At 45.7% G+C, this 15,450-nt stretch overlaps 1 protein-coding gene across 2 annotated transcripts in view; it reads right to left on the bottom strand.

Annotated features, from left to right (window-relative positions):
- The window catches only part of DIPK2B (divergent protein kinase domain 2B), a 262,885-nt gene that overhangs the window by 20,855 nt on the left and 226,580 nt on the right, over positions 1-15,450 (bottom strand). The window contains exons 4-5 of one of the 2 annotated variants that reach the window (XM_078656190.1): positions 6,681-6,969; positions 4,915-5,036 (exon numbers count right to left, since the gene is read on the bottom strand). In XM_078656190.1, coding sequence (XP_078512316.1) covers positions 4,915-5,036; positions 6,681-6,969 — 411 coding nt within the window. The remainder of the gene's footprint in view (positions 1-4,914; positions 5,037-6,680; positions 6,970-15,450) is intronic. The other variant, XM_078656189.1, reaches the window with a different exon arrangement.

The following is a 15,450-nucleotide window of genomic DNA, read 5'->3' on the forward strand; positions in this document are numbered from 1 at the left end:
AGTCGATCGAGCCCTTGAATTTTCGCCTATTACATTCGCAAGCGAATGATAATAGGCGAAACCTAAAAAACTTTTATTTGTATGTAGCATTAGGCTCCGTTTGTGAATGGAAGAAGTGTATTTTGAGATAGGAATTTCTAAAGCAATGTGGTACTGTCTGTTTATGACAAGCTGTACATTGATGTAACAGTTTACTATATCGCCTGATTCACAGTTTGTGTTATGTACTGTAAATTGTATTTATATAGCGTTTACTGGCGTTGAAGCTTTGTGGCGTATTGTGGGCTACGATCCCAAGTTTAGAGTTAAATAGATAGTAGATTCATTATATGTGCTTCCTTTTTTCTTTGTGGATTATGAGGTAGGTTTGCCGCATTTGTGCTCTTGAGGTCTCATGCATTTAGCAGTGTTTTGAGTAGGGATAGAATAAAGGAAGTGGATTAGAAAAGGGAAGTTGTGAATTGTTATTGGGAGTATTGGGCATGTATGTATCGACATGTATGTTACACTTGTCAGTGTGTTACTTTGTTGTTTCTGTTCTAGTTGTTATTACTTGTAGCAGATGGTATGTGCCCCTCACTACTACTTAGGAAAAAAAACATGTGTTGCTATGACACGGATACTGTCAACATCCATGCTTGGCATCCCTGGCTGACCTTTCTTTTGGGGCCAGGGATCTCCGGGCAGGATGCGATCTGTGACTGCACCTCTCTATGGGGGCTGGCTGTCGCTGAAGAGTCTGTAGGGCCCTCTGTGATCCCTGCTAAGGGGCCACTGTGTGTAAATTCATGGAGTGGCATAATATAAAATGATGAGGTGCCCTTGCAAAATGTGATGAGTGGCCCCTGAGTCTCATATGTCACTGATATTAATTGGCCTGGGACCGAATGGGTCCCCCGAAGGAATGAAGGGCCCCTGAAGGGTTGGGTGGCTCCCCTACACCACAGGGGCTGCAGGAGCCTGCGTTATGCCCCTGAATTCATGCTATGAGACCTTTTCTTGGGGCCCTAAATCAGAGGTTACTGGGCCTCATTTGCAATGCATGAGGCCGTTTACCACTGGTGTCCTGGAGCCACAATACTGCTGTACTCCAATTGATTGACCAAGTTACATCCCTTTAGCACTGAGCAATCCAAAGCTTACTCATGGAAGATCGTGTAGGTTTAGACACTCAGAACACCGTTAAAACATTAATACCAAACAATATTAATACCAATCTAAAAGAGTTACCACTCCAGTCAGTTCTTTGCTATTGAAAAGGCAAAAAACTTTAACGCACATAAACATATAATAATACACAGAAGATTAGTATAAGCAGTCAAAAACAGAAGTCTCTGCCATCTTCATAGCCAAACATAGGACCTCAAGTGCTGTTACATCGCCTACATGCTAAGCAATAGAATTTCTGTTAATAAGAGGACTAGGGACAAAGTTATCCAATTGAAGGTGTTTGTGAAAACTTCTGAGACACTTTTTGGTGCAATGGAGTTGAAACGTAGTCCCTTTGCAAAGGGATTGTATGAAGTGCACATTACTGCTTTAAGGTAACTAACTGCTGCAACCATGTTTTCATGCTCTTAAAATTACCTACATGGAGGAACCATCTCTGATGTTTTGAGCCTCTCTTTCACACCTTGGCGCAAGAGACAAGAAAGTGTTCATTAGGGTTCTCAGACGAAAATGTTAACATTCTTGTTACATCTGAAGATCATATTCTTCCTTTCTCATGTTCTCAGACCCAGGACCCTGATAACTCCATTTATCATCAAAGCAGCACAATTCTCAGGAAGGTTGTCTGAAAGATGCTTCATATGTATTCCTTGCCTTTGCTTACTACATTTGCTTCAATAACATTTGCTGGGCGACCCTGTGGTGGCTGTATCTTTAAATCAGAGATAATTAATTTTTCTTTTGGTAATAAACCCTTTCAGACTTTAATTGGTCTTTATACAGATTTTCTTTGACAACATAAAGTGTCTGAAATCACAGTTCTGCGAAGATAGACTTTAAATAGTAGAACTGGACAATTTTACACTTCAAAGGAACGTAACAGTTTTGCTTCAGGTTTTGAAGTGATTTACTTTCAGGTACTGGTGGAAGAATGCTGATAGAGTTTCAAAGCACCTTTCCCAAACCTTGTTCAGATCCTCCAGACTAGCCACGGGTCTACTGACCAAAGAACAAAGTGCCCTCACCCCTAAGCTCAACCAACTTCTGTGAGTGACTTTGGTGCTGTTCTTTGAAGTGGATGTGGTCCAATATCTGAAGCACCCACTCAGAGACTCATGCGCCCACTCACAGACCCACTCAGACACTCACACACCCGCTCACAGACACACTCTGACACTCACAAAACCACTCACAGACCCACTCAGACTCATGCATCCATTGACAGATCCATTCAGAGACTCATGTGCCCATTCACAGACCCAATCAGAGGCTCATGCACCCACTCACAAACCCACTCTGAGGCTCACGCACCCACTTACACACCCACTCAGAGACTCACACACACACACACTCACAGACCCACTCACTCATGCACCCACTCACAGACCACACACAGACACTGCCACACCCACTCACAGACCCACCCACTCAAAGACCAAGTCAGACACTGACACCCACTCACTCACAGACTCACTCAGACACTGTCACACCCACTCAGACACTCATGCACCCACTCACAGACCCACACAGACACTGATGCGCCCACTTACAGACCCACTCAGGGCCTCATGCACTCACTCACACCCTCACTCATGAACCCACTCACACACCCAATCACACTCAAATACCCACCCACAGACCCACTCAGACGTTCACATACTCATTCACAGACCCATTCAGACACACATGCACTCACTCTCAGGCCCACTCAGAGACTCATGCACCCACTCAGATACCCACTCAGACGCTTACACACCAATTCAAAGACCCACCCAGACATTAATGCACCCACTCACTCGCCCATTCAGAGACATATGCACCCATTCACAGACCCACTCAGACACTCACACACCCACTGACAAATTCACTCAGACACCCACTCACACACCCACTCTGACACTCATGCACCCACTCACAGACCCACTCACAGACCCACTGAGAGACTCATACACCCACTCACAAACCCACACAGACACTTACATATCCACTGACAGATCCACTCAGATACTCATGCACCCACTAACAGACCCACTCAGACACTCATTACTCACTCACAGATCCACTCAGACACTTGTACACCATTTCACAGAGCCACTCAGACACTCTTACACCCACTCACAGACCCAATCACATACTAACACATCCATTCAGATGCACAGAGCCACTTATATAACCGTGAATTTTAAATGTGCTGGTGTCTATTAAATGTCTACTTTTGTTTCGCGTATTGGCAACGGATTCGCAAATTTGAAAACAATTGTGTTTATTGTGTGTAGATGATGAATATACATAAAACAGGATGCAGTGTTTCAAATTGTTGAGGAACACACTGTTGCCTTTCTCTGTGAAGTGAACCCCATATCTTCTATATATACCCTCAATGTCAAAGCACAAGTTGTTGTTGTAGATTCAGTCCATGTTATGGTCTCTGAGGAATGCAGAAATACTTTTATTAACATGTTTCCTGGCTTTGTCTATCTGTGGACAGAACTAATTTGACCACTTCAATTTCTGCATTTGGGATATGCTGGAGAATACTAAGGCAGTCTGAGGGAAAAGTACCATTAATTGAGAAAGGTATCCTTCATTAGGATTTCCAGTCCTACCCCAGTAAGTGTGCCTAGGTCGTTGCCACCACAGTGCACAATCAGGACGTCAGGGTGTTGGCAATCTGCAATGCTTTTAACCAAAGGCAGCAATTGATGACACTTTAACCCTCTCTGGCCAATCCAAGTAATGTCCTCATCAGGCAAACACAAGTACCTGTCAATGGCACTCTTTCTATCATACTCTTTAGCCCAAAACAAGAATGAATTATATACTCACAGTGCAATCTGTGCCAGGTTGAGGCCTATTAGTACTAAAGATATATAAGCTACTATTCTACACTGCTCCATCCATGATTCAATTCTGTGCCTCTCTTATAAATACAAACCTCTGCAGTGCATTCACAAATACAGTGTCGTTATAGTTAGCACATAGAATTTAAAAAACCCCACAGGAATCCACTTAAAAAACTAAGGTTTCAGGAATGTTATAGTTAGGAAATAAAAAATTTAAAACGTAAAAACCCACTGACAAAAACCAAAAGTTAAAGGGATGTTACAGTTAGGAAATAAGTTAAAAAAATGCAGAAATTTACTGAAAAAAACAAAGGTTACAGCGAGGTTATAGTTAGGAAATAGAATTTAAAAACCTTAGAAATTCACTGAAAAAAACAACGGTTACAGGGAAGTTATAGTTAGGCTCAGGTTTCACTCATACAAAACTAATGAAATTCAGCAGTTATAGTTACCTGGGCTCAGTGTAACGTACGCCCTCACACTAGTTATGACCTCAAGCACTACATCACTCGTGACGTGGTCAGTGATATCACTGATGACATCTCAAATGACATCACTGATGAAATCACTGGCACCATCATCCAGAAACCACTGATTTACCCACTCACAACCCCATACAGCCTCTCATACACCCACACAACCACTCACATACCCATGCAAGGAATCACACACCCACTCACTCATCTATAGAGTCACTCACACACCCACTGACTCGCTCATACAGCCTAGTGTTCTTCAATATGGTTTTTACTCACTCTTTTATTATTGCCATATGATCACTCTTTGGGCCCTTAACAAACAGGCTGTCAGATGACCAGCAGGGAAGAATCATAAAATTAGCAAGGCAGGCAAATGTCTAGAGTTTGGAACAGCAAACAGAAGGACATAGGCAAATTACTACCTGCAGTGAAAGCACATGGAGCAGACAAAGCCTTCTGGGGTGAGCGAACAGTTTGATCTCTTTGGCCAAGAAAATTGACCCATAGGGCAGCACAATGCAGCTGGGGACATTTTCACCAAAGTCTGTGGGGACATGACAGCACAGGGTTACTTGAGATAGAAATGGATACAAGATAGCAGATACTTTCAATAAAAGAGTAGAGGCAATGGTGTCAATGATCTCTAATTAATGGGCCCTCATTAAAAGTGGCCTTTAATGGGTTAGATATTACCAGCCCCCGTAGAGACCAGTATGTGCCAGAATGATGTATTTGAAAGTCCGAAAAACTGGCTCATTTGAGGTAGACTCTGAGGGTTCACTTAGAAATGGGGCATAACTGGGAAGACTCCGAATTACCATAGCCCTTTTCATGTGTTATTCCTCCTTCTTGAACGTTTTTTCAAACTCTGGTGGTTTGCTGGGTTTCTGAGTTACTCGGGTGACCCAAGGACCAAAGAAGTGTTAGTCTCCAGGTCACCCACCCTGTCCACCAGCAGCAGCCATCTTTCTCCTTTATTGATTTTGCCTCTTAGCCCGCCCTTGGAGCCTTTATTTGCAGAATACCCCCAACTTGCTTTTGATGAGGCTTCAACCCTTGCCTTGAGGAGTAGAGGGTAATGCAAGTCAAGTACTTCTCATCTGCCTTGAGTGTTATTAATGGTGACCGCCAGTTAGGGTGAAGGAGCAACACACTGTTGAGGGACGCAACAGAATGTCATAATCACACAACATTTTTGAAAAGAAGGAAACAATTGAAAAAGCAGATTTGATGGCCAGGCCAGGAGAAATGAAACATCAGACATAGGACGTTGTATAGGTATGTGGGAGGAACCAGAGTACATGCCTGTGTAAAGAGAGAGATCCACAAAAGAGGGCATTGAAAATGGAAATATCGGAGTAGAAGAAAGGTCAAAACGAGTCCACAAAGAAGAAAAAATCAGAAGTCAAAGAGAGTGACCAGTGCAAAGGGACATACACTAGAGGCTTGATAGTAAAGCACAGGGAAAGACAGAGGCTCAGACTGAAATACCAGTGAAGGATATACATCATAGCTAGGACCTGCAAATGAATTTCCTAAGGACCGGGCGGAGAAAAGAGGAGATAGTTTCCTGCGTTAAGGATCATGACATGAGAAAGACCAGAATGGAGGACATTAGTTAGAAAATTATTTTATAACCTTAAAGACAGCTGGTTTTGTGGAGTCGAACAAGTTGGGGACCCAGAGCGACATGGTTACAGGTACACCAGACCCAAAAGTACTGTCATTGTTCTGTTGCTACCTAATGTCGGGGGATATTTATGAAGATTATGGAGCAGGGCAGCGCAGCAAGTTACCTTGCTGCACTGCCCTGCATCACAGGAACAGGGCACAAATGTGCTGTATTTAAGGCATATGGAGCATTCTTGCCCTTCCCCCCTGCACTGGCACCTTTTGGGAGCCTAGCGCCAATGCAGGCACCATTGCACCATGGTGCAAGGGCACCTGCGTTACATGCAGGATTGTCTTTGAGCTGGATGGGTCACCTTCCTGCACAAAAACAATTCACGGAGGCATATTCCTTCAGCTATCTGTGCCGTAGAATGCATAGTTTCTAAAAAGACCCATGTTTATAATGCATGTTATTTTACCACAATAACAGCTATGCAATGGGAATCAAGGGCAAATAAAGACTTTAGAAATACATGTACCACATTGTAGGTTGCTGGAGTTTAAAGTTGTCACATACCATCCTGCTTGTCAATGATTCCCACTGTGCTAGAGTCCTTAATGAACAGACGGCCATCGCTGAATACACCAAAGGTGTATTTCTCAATGCGGGTGAAGTAGAAGAGATAGTTCATGTCATTGCTCCTCATGGACTTGATAATGCGAAGGAGCTGGTACCCCAGATCTGCTGCAACCTCGGCAGTGGTGTTGTAGAACTCTTTTAGTGGACTGGTACTTGCGCTTACAATTAGACGGCCACAAGCGCCTAGGTACTTTGGAAACGGCCAGCCTTCTGATCCTGGGAATATCTGCCAGAGAGAGAAAGTACACAAATGACGTCTTGCTACCTAAATCTTTACTTTGAAAAGCCTTAGTGTGTATATAGCTATTTGTTGATATACATAAAATGTTGTCACTTATGCCCCAGTGAATAGCAACCACACAACACATCAGTTCACATCAAATTAACCTTTGATTAACCATCAAACGTTTTTTAAATAAGACCACTTACTTGAATATTTTTGAGTTTCTATAGGCGCCCTCTGATGTCTGCTCTGATAGACAAGCACGTTGTCATATCACGATAGTCAACTGCAATAACAACGCTTGTGTTCATCTCATCCCCTAGCAATCGCTCGGGGACAAATCCCACACTATATCACTGGAACCAAGCATTACATCCATCACTTTTTTGTATACTTTGATGTATCGCCCTAATTGGACAGGTATGCCCAGATGTGGGTTATGTGCACACTGTCTCACTGGAACCAAGCTGTACCTGGCCGAAGAGTCCATAACTAGGGCGAACCTGTTCCTGGGTTGCTTGTGTTCCAGTTCAGGGAGGACCTGGCTGGACAGTTCAGGCTTGGTTGTTCCTACTGGAGTAGGGTCAAGACTGATTTTCATATAGCTGCATCCAAACTGAGGTGGCATGGTGCAAAATAATGTTGGATTGGGATGCGGCCCGAGTTATTACCAGTGGCTGAGATTAATTCAAGCATTCCATCCATCACTGTTTTGTATACTTCTTGTGTCACCCTAAGTGGGATGGGTATGCCCAGACGTGGGTCTTGTGCACACTGTGTTACTGGAACCAAGCTATACCCGGCTGATGAGCCCCCGGCTAGAGCGAAACCAGTCCTGGGTTGCTTGTGTTCCAGTTCAGGGAGGATATGGCTTGGCAGTTCGGGTGGACTGTTCCTATTAGAGCATGGTCAAGAGTGATTTGCCTATAGCTGGGACCAAACTGAGGTGGCAGGGTGTTCAAAATAAGTATGGATTGGGATTGCGACACTAAGTGATTACAAGTAACTGAAGTTAATTCAAGCTTCCTGCCATCACTGTTTTGTATGCTTCTTATACACCACTATAGTCAGCAGCAAGTATGTTACATAATTATTGACGGAAAATAAAGATTATGAAATGTGGGATGTTGATGTGTTCCTTTCGGTGTCTGACACTGAGGGACTTAGTTAGAGTTTGGCATACAGGATACTCCATCAAAACAAGATGCATATCCTTTCTGCCGTATTACAAGTGCCATAGGCTATGATGCACTTGTATTATGCTGGACAGGACATCCACCATGTTTATAACAGAGGACCCCACCCATCAAACTCTAAATAGGGCCCTAAGTAAATGTAATGAGAATGAATTGTAATCACTACCCATACAACGTTGCTTCATAACAAGTCAGATGAAGACAAAAATGCATCATTGTTGTACATCTACTGGAAGCACTCCATACTGAAAACTCTTTTAATACCATACTAAGGAAATATAAATGGAGCTTCTTGTATCACACAGCCGGCAGCCAAGCATGGAAGAAAACTATTGGAAAATTGCTCTCTCTGAAGGGTTACCCCAAACATTTTGACTTCTTCCTCCTCTTTTTCTGACCTTCTTTTTGTTGGCTTTAGGACTCTGTGCACTTTACCTCTGTTGACCAGCGCTAAAGTGCATGTGCTCTTTCCTCTAAACATGGTATAATTGGTTTCCAACTGTTTGGCATATTTGATTTACTTGTAAGTCCCTTGTAACCATATACCCAGCACTAGTGGGCCTGCAGCACTGATTGTGCCACCCTCAGAGGTTGCCTTTCAAACCTGTCTCAGGCCTGCCACTATAGGGCCTGTGTGTGCAGCTTACTGCCACTACAACTTGGCATTTAAAACGACTTGCAAAGCTTGAAACTACCCTTTTATTATACATATGTCACCTCTAAGGTAGGCCCTAGGTAGCCCTTAGGGCGGGTGGTGTGTAAGTGAAAGGTAGGACATTACTGGTATGTTTTGCATGTCCTGGTAGTGACAAACAGCCTATTTTGTTTTCACTACTGTGAGGCCTACTCCTCTTATAGGCTAGCATAGAGAATTCCTTAATACACTTTTAAGCTGCAATTTCTGATCAGAGATCAGAGAAGAGTAGCTTTTTCAGGTTTCATATATTTGGAATGGTAATGACAAATCCTCCTCTCTAGGAAAGTTGGCTTTCTCATTACTGTTCCAGAAATGCCACTTTTAGAAAGAGGATATTATTATGTGCTTATTACTTTGTGTGCTTTGCAGTCTGTCTCAAATACATGTCTGGGCTGAGTGACAGCTACACTTTGTGCATTTCCTCTAGACATCCATAACACAGGAATAATAGTTGTGTTTGAGTACCCATCTACAAATATCTGCATTGTAATAGCCTTGCCTTTGCAGGATGGAAGGGAGGGGCTAACACTTCACTTGAATAGGATGTGTCCTGTCCCCACACAATTGATTGATTACCCCCCACTGAAGGCAGACAGGACTGTGTTGAAAGAAATATGTGATTCAGAAAAGGGGGTGGTGATGAACAGAGTGTCTGAATTAAGCAGACCACTCTTACCCAGTCTAAAGATCAGGGCTTGATCCATCACCGTTATTTAGCTCACTGCCCCATCCCAGCTCAGAACCTGGCTATATGCAAATTAGTCTGTCCCTGGCCCAGTGCATCATGGGAACAGGGCAGACCAAACTACCAAGCCAATTCTTCACCAGAAAGGATACAAGCTACCGGGGACCGGTTTCTGGCATTTCAGCCTCGTCGGCCCGGCTTGCTTGAATCCTGATGGAGCAGTGAGCAAGGGACTCATGTCTGAGTATACCCTGCCACACCTATAGTGGCCAAAAACGATTCAGAAAAGGGGGTGGTGATGAACAGAGTGTCTGAATTAAGCAGACCACTCTTACCCAGTCCAAAGATCAGGGCTTGATCCATCACCGTTATTTAGCTCACTGCCCCATCCCAGCTCAGAACCTGGCTATATGCAAATTAGTCTGTCCCTGGCCCAGTGCATCATGGGAACAGGGCAGACCAAACTACCAAGCCAATTCTTCACCAGAAAGGATACAAGCTACCGGGGACCGGTTTCTGGCATTTCAGCCTCGTCGGCCCGGCTTGCTTGAATCCTGATGGAGCAGTGAGCAAGGGACTCATGTCTGAGTATACCCTGCCACACCTATAGTGGCCAAAAACTATTCAGAAAAGGGGGTGGTGATGAACAGAGTGTCTGAATTAAGCAGACCACTCTTACCCAGTCCAAAGATCAGGGCTTGATCCATCACCGTTATTTAGCTCACTGCCCCATCCCAGCTCAGAACCTGGCTATATGCAAATTAGTCTGTCCCTGGCCCAGTGCATCATGGGAACAGGGCAGACCAAACTACCAAGCCAATTCTTCACCAGAAAGGATACAAGCTACCGGGGACCGGTTTCTGGCATTTCAGCCTCATCGGCCCGGCTTGCTTGAATCCTGATGGAGCAGTGAGCAAGGGACTCATGTCTGAGTATACCCTGCCACACCTATAGTGGCCAAAAACGATTCAGAAAAGGGGGTGGTGATGAACAGAGTGTCTGAATTAAGCAGACCACTCTTACCCAGTCCAAAGATCAGGGCTTGATCCATCACCGTTATTTAGCTCACTGCCCCATCCCAGCTCAGAACCTGGCTATATGCAAATTAGTCTGTCCCTGGCCCAGTGCATCATGGGAACAGGGCAGACCAAACTACCAAGCCAATTCTTCACCAGAAAGGATACAAGCTACCGAGGACCGGTTTCTGGCATTTCAGCCTCGTCGGCCCGGCTTGCTTGAATCCTGATGGAGCAGTGAGCAAGGGACTCATGTCTGAGTATACCCTGCCACACCTATAGTGGCCAAAAACGATTCAGAAAAGGGGGTGGTGATGAACAGAGTGTCTGAATTAAGCAGACCACTCTTACCCAGTCCAAAGATCAGGGCTTGATCCATCACCGTTATTTAGCTCACTGCCCCATCCCAGCTCAGAACCTGGCTATATGCAAATTAGTCTGTCCCTGGCCCAGTGCATCATGGGAACAGGGCAGACCAAACTACCAAGCCAATTCTTCACCAGAAAGGATACAAGCTACCGGGGACCGGTTTCTGGCATTTCAGCCTCGTCGGCCCGGCTTGCTTGAATCCTGATGGAGCAGTGAGCAAGGGACTCATGTCTGAGTATACCCTGCCACACCTATAGTGGCCAAAAACGATTCAGAAAAGGGGGTGGTGATGAACAGAGTGTCTGAATTAAGCAGACCACTCTTACCCAGTCCAAAGATCAGGGCTTGATCCATCACCGTTATTTAGCTCACTGCCCCATCCCAGCTCAGAACCTGGCTATATGCAAATTAGTCTGTCCCTGGCCCAGTGCATCATGGGAACAGGGCAGACCAAACTACCAAGCCAATTCTTCACCAGAAAGGATACAAGCTACCGGGGACCGGTTTCTGGCATTTCAGCCTCGTCGGCCCGGCTTGCTTGAATCCTGATGCAGCAGTGAGAAAGGGACTCATGTCTGAGTATACCCTGCCACACCTATAGTGGCCAAAAACGATTCAGAAAAGGGGGTGGTGATGAACAGAGTGTCTGAATTAAGCAGACCACTCTTACCCAGTCCAAAGATCAGGGCTTGATCCATCACCGTTATTTAGCTCACTGCCCCATCCCAGCTCAGAACCTGGCTATATGCAAATGAGTCTGTCCCTGGCCCAGTGCATCATGGGAACAGGGCAGACCAAACTACCAAGCCAATTCTTCACCAGAAAGGATACAAGCTACCGGGGACCGGTTTCTGGCATTTCAGCCTCGTCGGCCCGGCTTGCTTGAATCCTGATGGAGCAGTGAGCAAGGGACTCATGTCTGAGTATACCCTGCCACACCTATAGTGGCCAAAAACGATTCAGAAAAGGGGGTGGTGATGAACAGAGTGTCTGAATTAAGCAGACCACTCTTACCCAGTCCAAAGATCAGGGCTTGATCCATCACCGTTATTTAGCTCACTCCCCATCCCAGCTCAGAACCTGGCTATATGCAAATTAGTCTGTCCCTGGCCCAGTGCATCATGGGAACAGGGCAGACCAAACTACCAAGCCAATTCTTCACCAGAAAGGATACAAGCTACCGGGGACCGGTTTCTGGCATTTCAGCCTCGTCGGCCCGGCTTGCTTGAATCCTGATGGAGCAGTGAGCAAGGGACTCATGTCTGAGTATACCCTGCCACACCTATAGTGGCCAAAAACGATTCAGAAAAGGGGGTGGTGATGAACAGAGTGTCTGAATTAAGCAGACCACTCTTACCCATTTCAAAGATCAGGGCTTGATCCATCACCGTTAATTTGCATATAGCCAGGTTCTGAACTGGGATGGTGCAGTGAGCTAAAAAACGGTGTTGGATCTAGCCCTGATCTCTTGACTGGGTGAGAGTATTCTGCTTAATTCAGAAACTCTGTCCATCACCACCCCTTGTTGTTAAATATTTTGTCCACCCTAAGCGTGGAAGGGTATACTCAGATGTGAGTCCCTTGCTCATTGCACCATCAGGATTCAAGCAAGCAGGGCCGACGACGCCTGAAATGGCAGAAACTGGTCCCCGGAAGCTTGTTTCCTTCCCAGTGTAAGAATTGGCTTGGTAGTTTGGTTTGCCCTGTTCCCATCATGCACTGGGACAGGAACAGACTAATTTGCATATAGCCAGGTTCTGAACTGGGATGGTGCAGTGAGCTAAAAAACGGTGTTGGATCTAGCCCTGATCTCTTGACTAGGTGAGAGTATTCTGCTTAATTCAGAAACTCTGTCCATCACCACCCCTTGTTGTTAAATATTTTGTCCACCCTAAGCGTGGAAGGGTATACTCAGATGTGAGTCCCTTGCTCATTGCACCATCAGGATTCAAGCAAGCCGGGCCGACGATGCCTGAAATGGCAGAAACCGGTCCCGGAAGCTTGTTTCCTTCCCAGTGTAAGAATTGGCTTGGTAGTTTGGTTTGCCCTGTTCCCATCATGCACTGGGACAGGAACAGACTAATTTGCATATAGCCAGGTTCTGAACTGGGATGGTGCAGTGAGCTAAAAAACGGTGTTGGATCTAGCCCTGATCTCTTGACTGGGTGAGAGTATTCTGCTTAATTCAGAAACTCTGCCCATCACCACCCCTTGTTGTTAAATATTTTGTCCACCCTAAGCGTGGAAGGGTATCCTCAGATGTGAGTCCCTTGCTCATTGCACCATCAGGATTCAAGCAAGCCGGGCCGACGACGCCTGAAATGGCAGAAACCGGTCCCCGGAAGCTTGTTTCCTTCCCAGTGTAAGAATTGGCTTGGTAGTTTGGTTTGCCCTGTTCCCATCATGCACTGGGACAGGAACAGACTAATTTGCATATAGCCAGGTTCTGAACTGGGATGGTGCAGTGAGCTAAAAAACGGTGTTGGATCTAGCCCTGATCTCTTGACTTGGTGAGAGTATTCTGCTTAATTCAGAAACTCTGTCCATCACCACCCCTTGTTGTTAAATATTTTGTCCACCCTAAGCGTGGAAGGGTATACTCAGATGTGAGTCCCTTGCTCATTGCACCATCAGGATTCAAGCAAGCCGGGCCGACGACGCCTGAAATGGCAGAAACCGGTCCCCGGAAGCTTGTTTCCTTCCCAGTGTAAGAATTGGCTTGGTAGTTTGGTTTGCCCTGTTCCCATCATGCACTGGGACAGGAACAGACTAATTTGCATATAGCCAGGTTCTGAACTGGGATGGTGCAGTGAGCTAAAAAACGGTGTTGGATCTAGCCCTGATCTCTTGACTGGGTGAGAGTATTCTGCTTAATTCAGAAACTCTGTCCATCACCACCCCTTGTTGTTAAATATTTTGTCCACCCTAAGCGTGGAAGGGTATACTCAGATGTGAGTCCCTTGCTCATTGCACCATCAGGATTCAAGCAAGCCGGGCCGACGACGCCTGAAATGGCAGAAACCGGTCCCCGGAAGCTTGTTTCCTTCCCAGTGTAAGAATTGGCTTGGTAGTTTGGTTTGCCCTGTTCCCATCATGCACTGGGACAGGAACAGACTAATTTGCATATAGCCAGGTTCTGAACTGGGATGGTGCAGTGAGCTAAAAAACGGTGTTGGATCTAGCCCTGATCTCTTGACTGGGTGAGAGTATTCTGCTTAATTCAGAAACTCTGTCCATCACCACCCCTTGTTGTTAAATATTTTGTCCACCCTAAGCGTGGAAGGGTATACTCAGATGTGAGTCCCTTGCTCATTGCACCATCAGGATTCAAGCAAGCCGGGCCGACGATGCCTGAAATGGCAGAAACCGGTCCCCGGAAGCTTGTTTCCTTCCCAGTGTAAGAATTGACTTGGTAGTTTGGTTTGCCCTGTTCCCATCATGCACTGGGACAGGAACAGACTAATTTGCATATAGCCAGGTTCTGAACTGGGATGGTGCAGTGATCTAAAAAACGGTGTTGGATCTAGCCCTGATCTCTTGACTGGGTGAGAGTATTCTGCTTAATTCAGAAACTCTGTCCATCACCACCCCTTGTTGTTAAATATTTTGTCCACCCTAAGCGTGGAAGCGTATACTCAGATGTGAGTCCCTTGCTCATTGCACCATCAGGATTCAAGCAGGCCGGGCCGACGACGCCTGAAATGGCAGAAACCGGTCCCTGGAAGCTTGTTTCCTTCCCATTGTAAGAATTGGCTTGGTAGTTTGGTTTGCCCTGTTCCCATCATGCACTGGGACAGGAACAGACTAATTTGCATATAGCCAGGTTCTGAACTGGGATGGTGCAGTGAGCTAAAAAACGGTGTTGGATCTAGCCCTGATCTCTTGACTGGGTGAGAGTATTCTGCTTAATTCAGAAACTCTGTCCATCACCACCCCTTGTTGTTAAATATTTTGTCCACCCTAAGCGTGGAAGGGTATACTCAGATGTGAGTCCCTTGCTCATTGCACCATCAGGATTCAAGCAAGCCGGGCCGACGACGCCTGAAATGGCAGAAACCGGTCCCCGGAAGCTTGTTTCCTTCCCAGTGTAAGAATTGGCTTGGTAGTTTGGTTTGCCCTGTTCCCATCATGCACTGGGACAGGAACAGACTAATTTGCATATAGCCAGGTTCTGAACTGGGATGGTGCAGTGAGCTAAAAAACGGTGTTGGATCTAGCCCTGATCTCTTGACTGGGTGAGAGTATTCTGCTTAATTCAGAAACTCTGTCCATCACCACCCCTTGTTGTTAAATATTTTGTCCACCCTAAGCGTGGAAGGGTATACTCAGATGTGAGTCCCTTGCTCATTGCACCATCAGGATTCAAGCAAGCCGGGCCGACGACGCCTGAAATGGCAGAAACCGGTCCACGGAAGCTTGTTTCCTTCCCAGTGTAAGAATTGGCTTGGTAGTTTGGTTTGCCCTGTTCCCATCATGCACTGGGACAGGAACAGACTAATTTGCATATAGCCAGGTTCTGAA

Source organism: Lissotriton helveticus, chromosome 8, assembly GCF_964261635.1.
Source record: "Lissotriton helveticus chromosome 8, aLisHel1.1, whole genome shotgun sequence".
Lineage (NCBI taxonomy): Eukaryota > Metazoa > Chordata > Amphibia > Caudata > Salamandridae > Lissotriton > Lissotriton helveticus.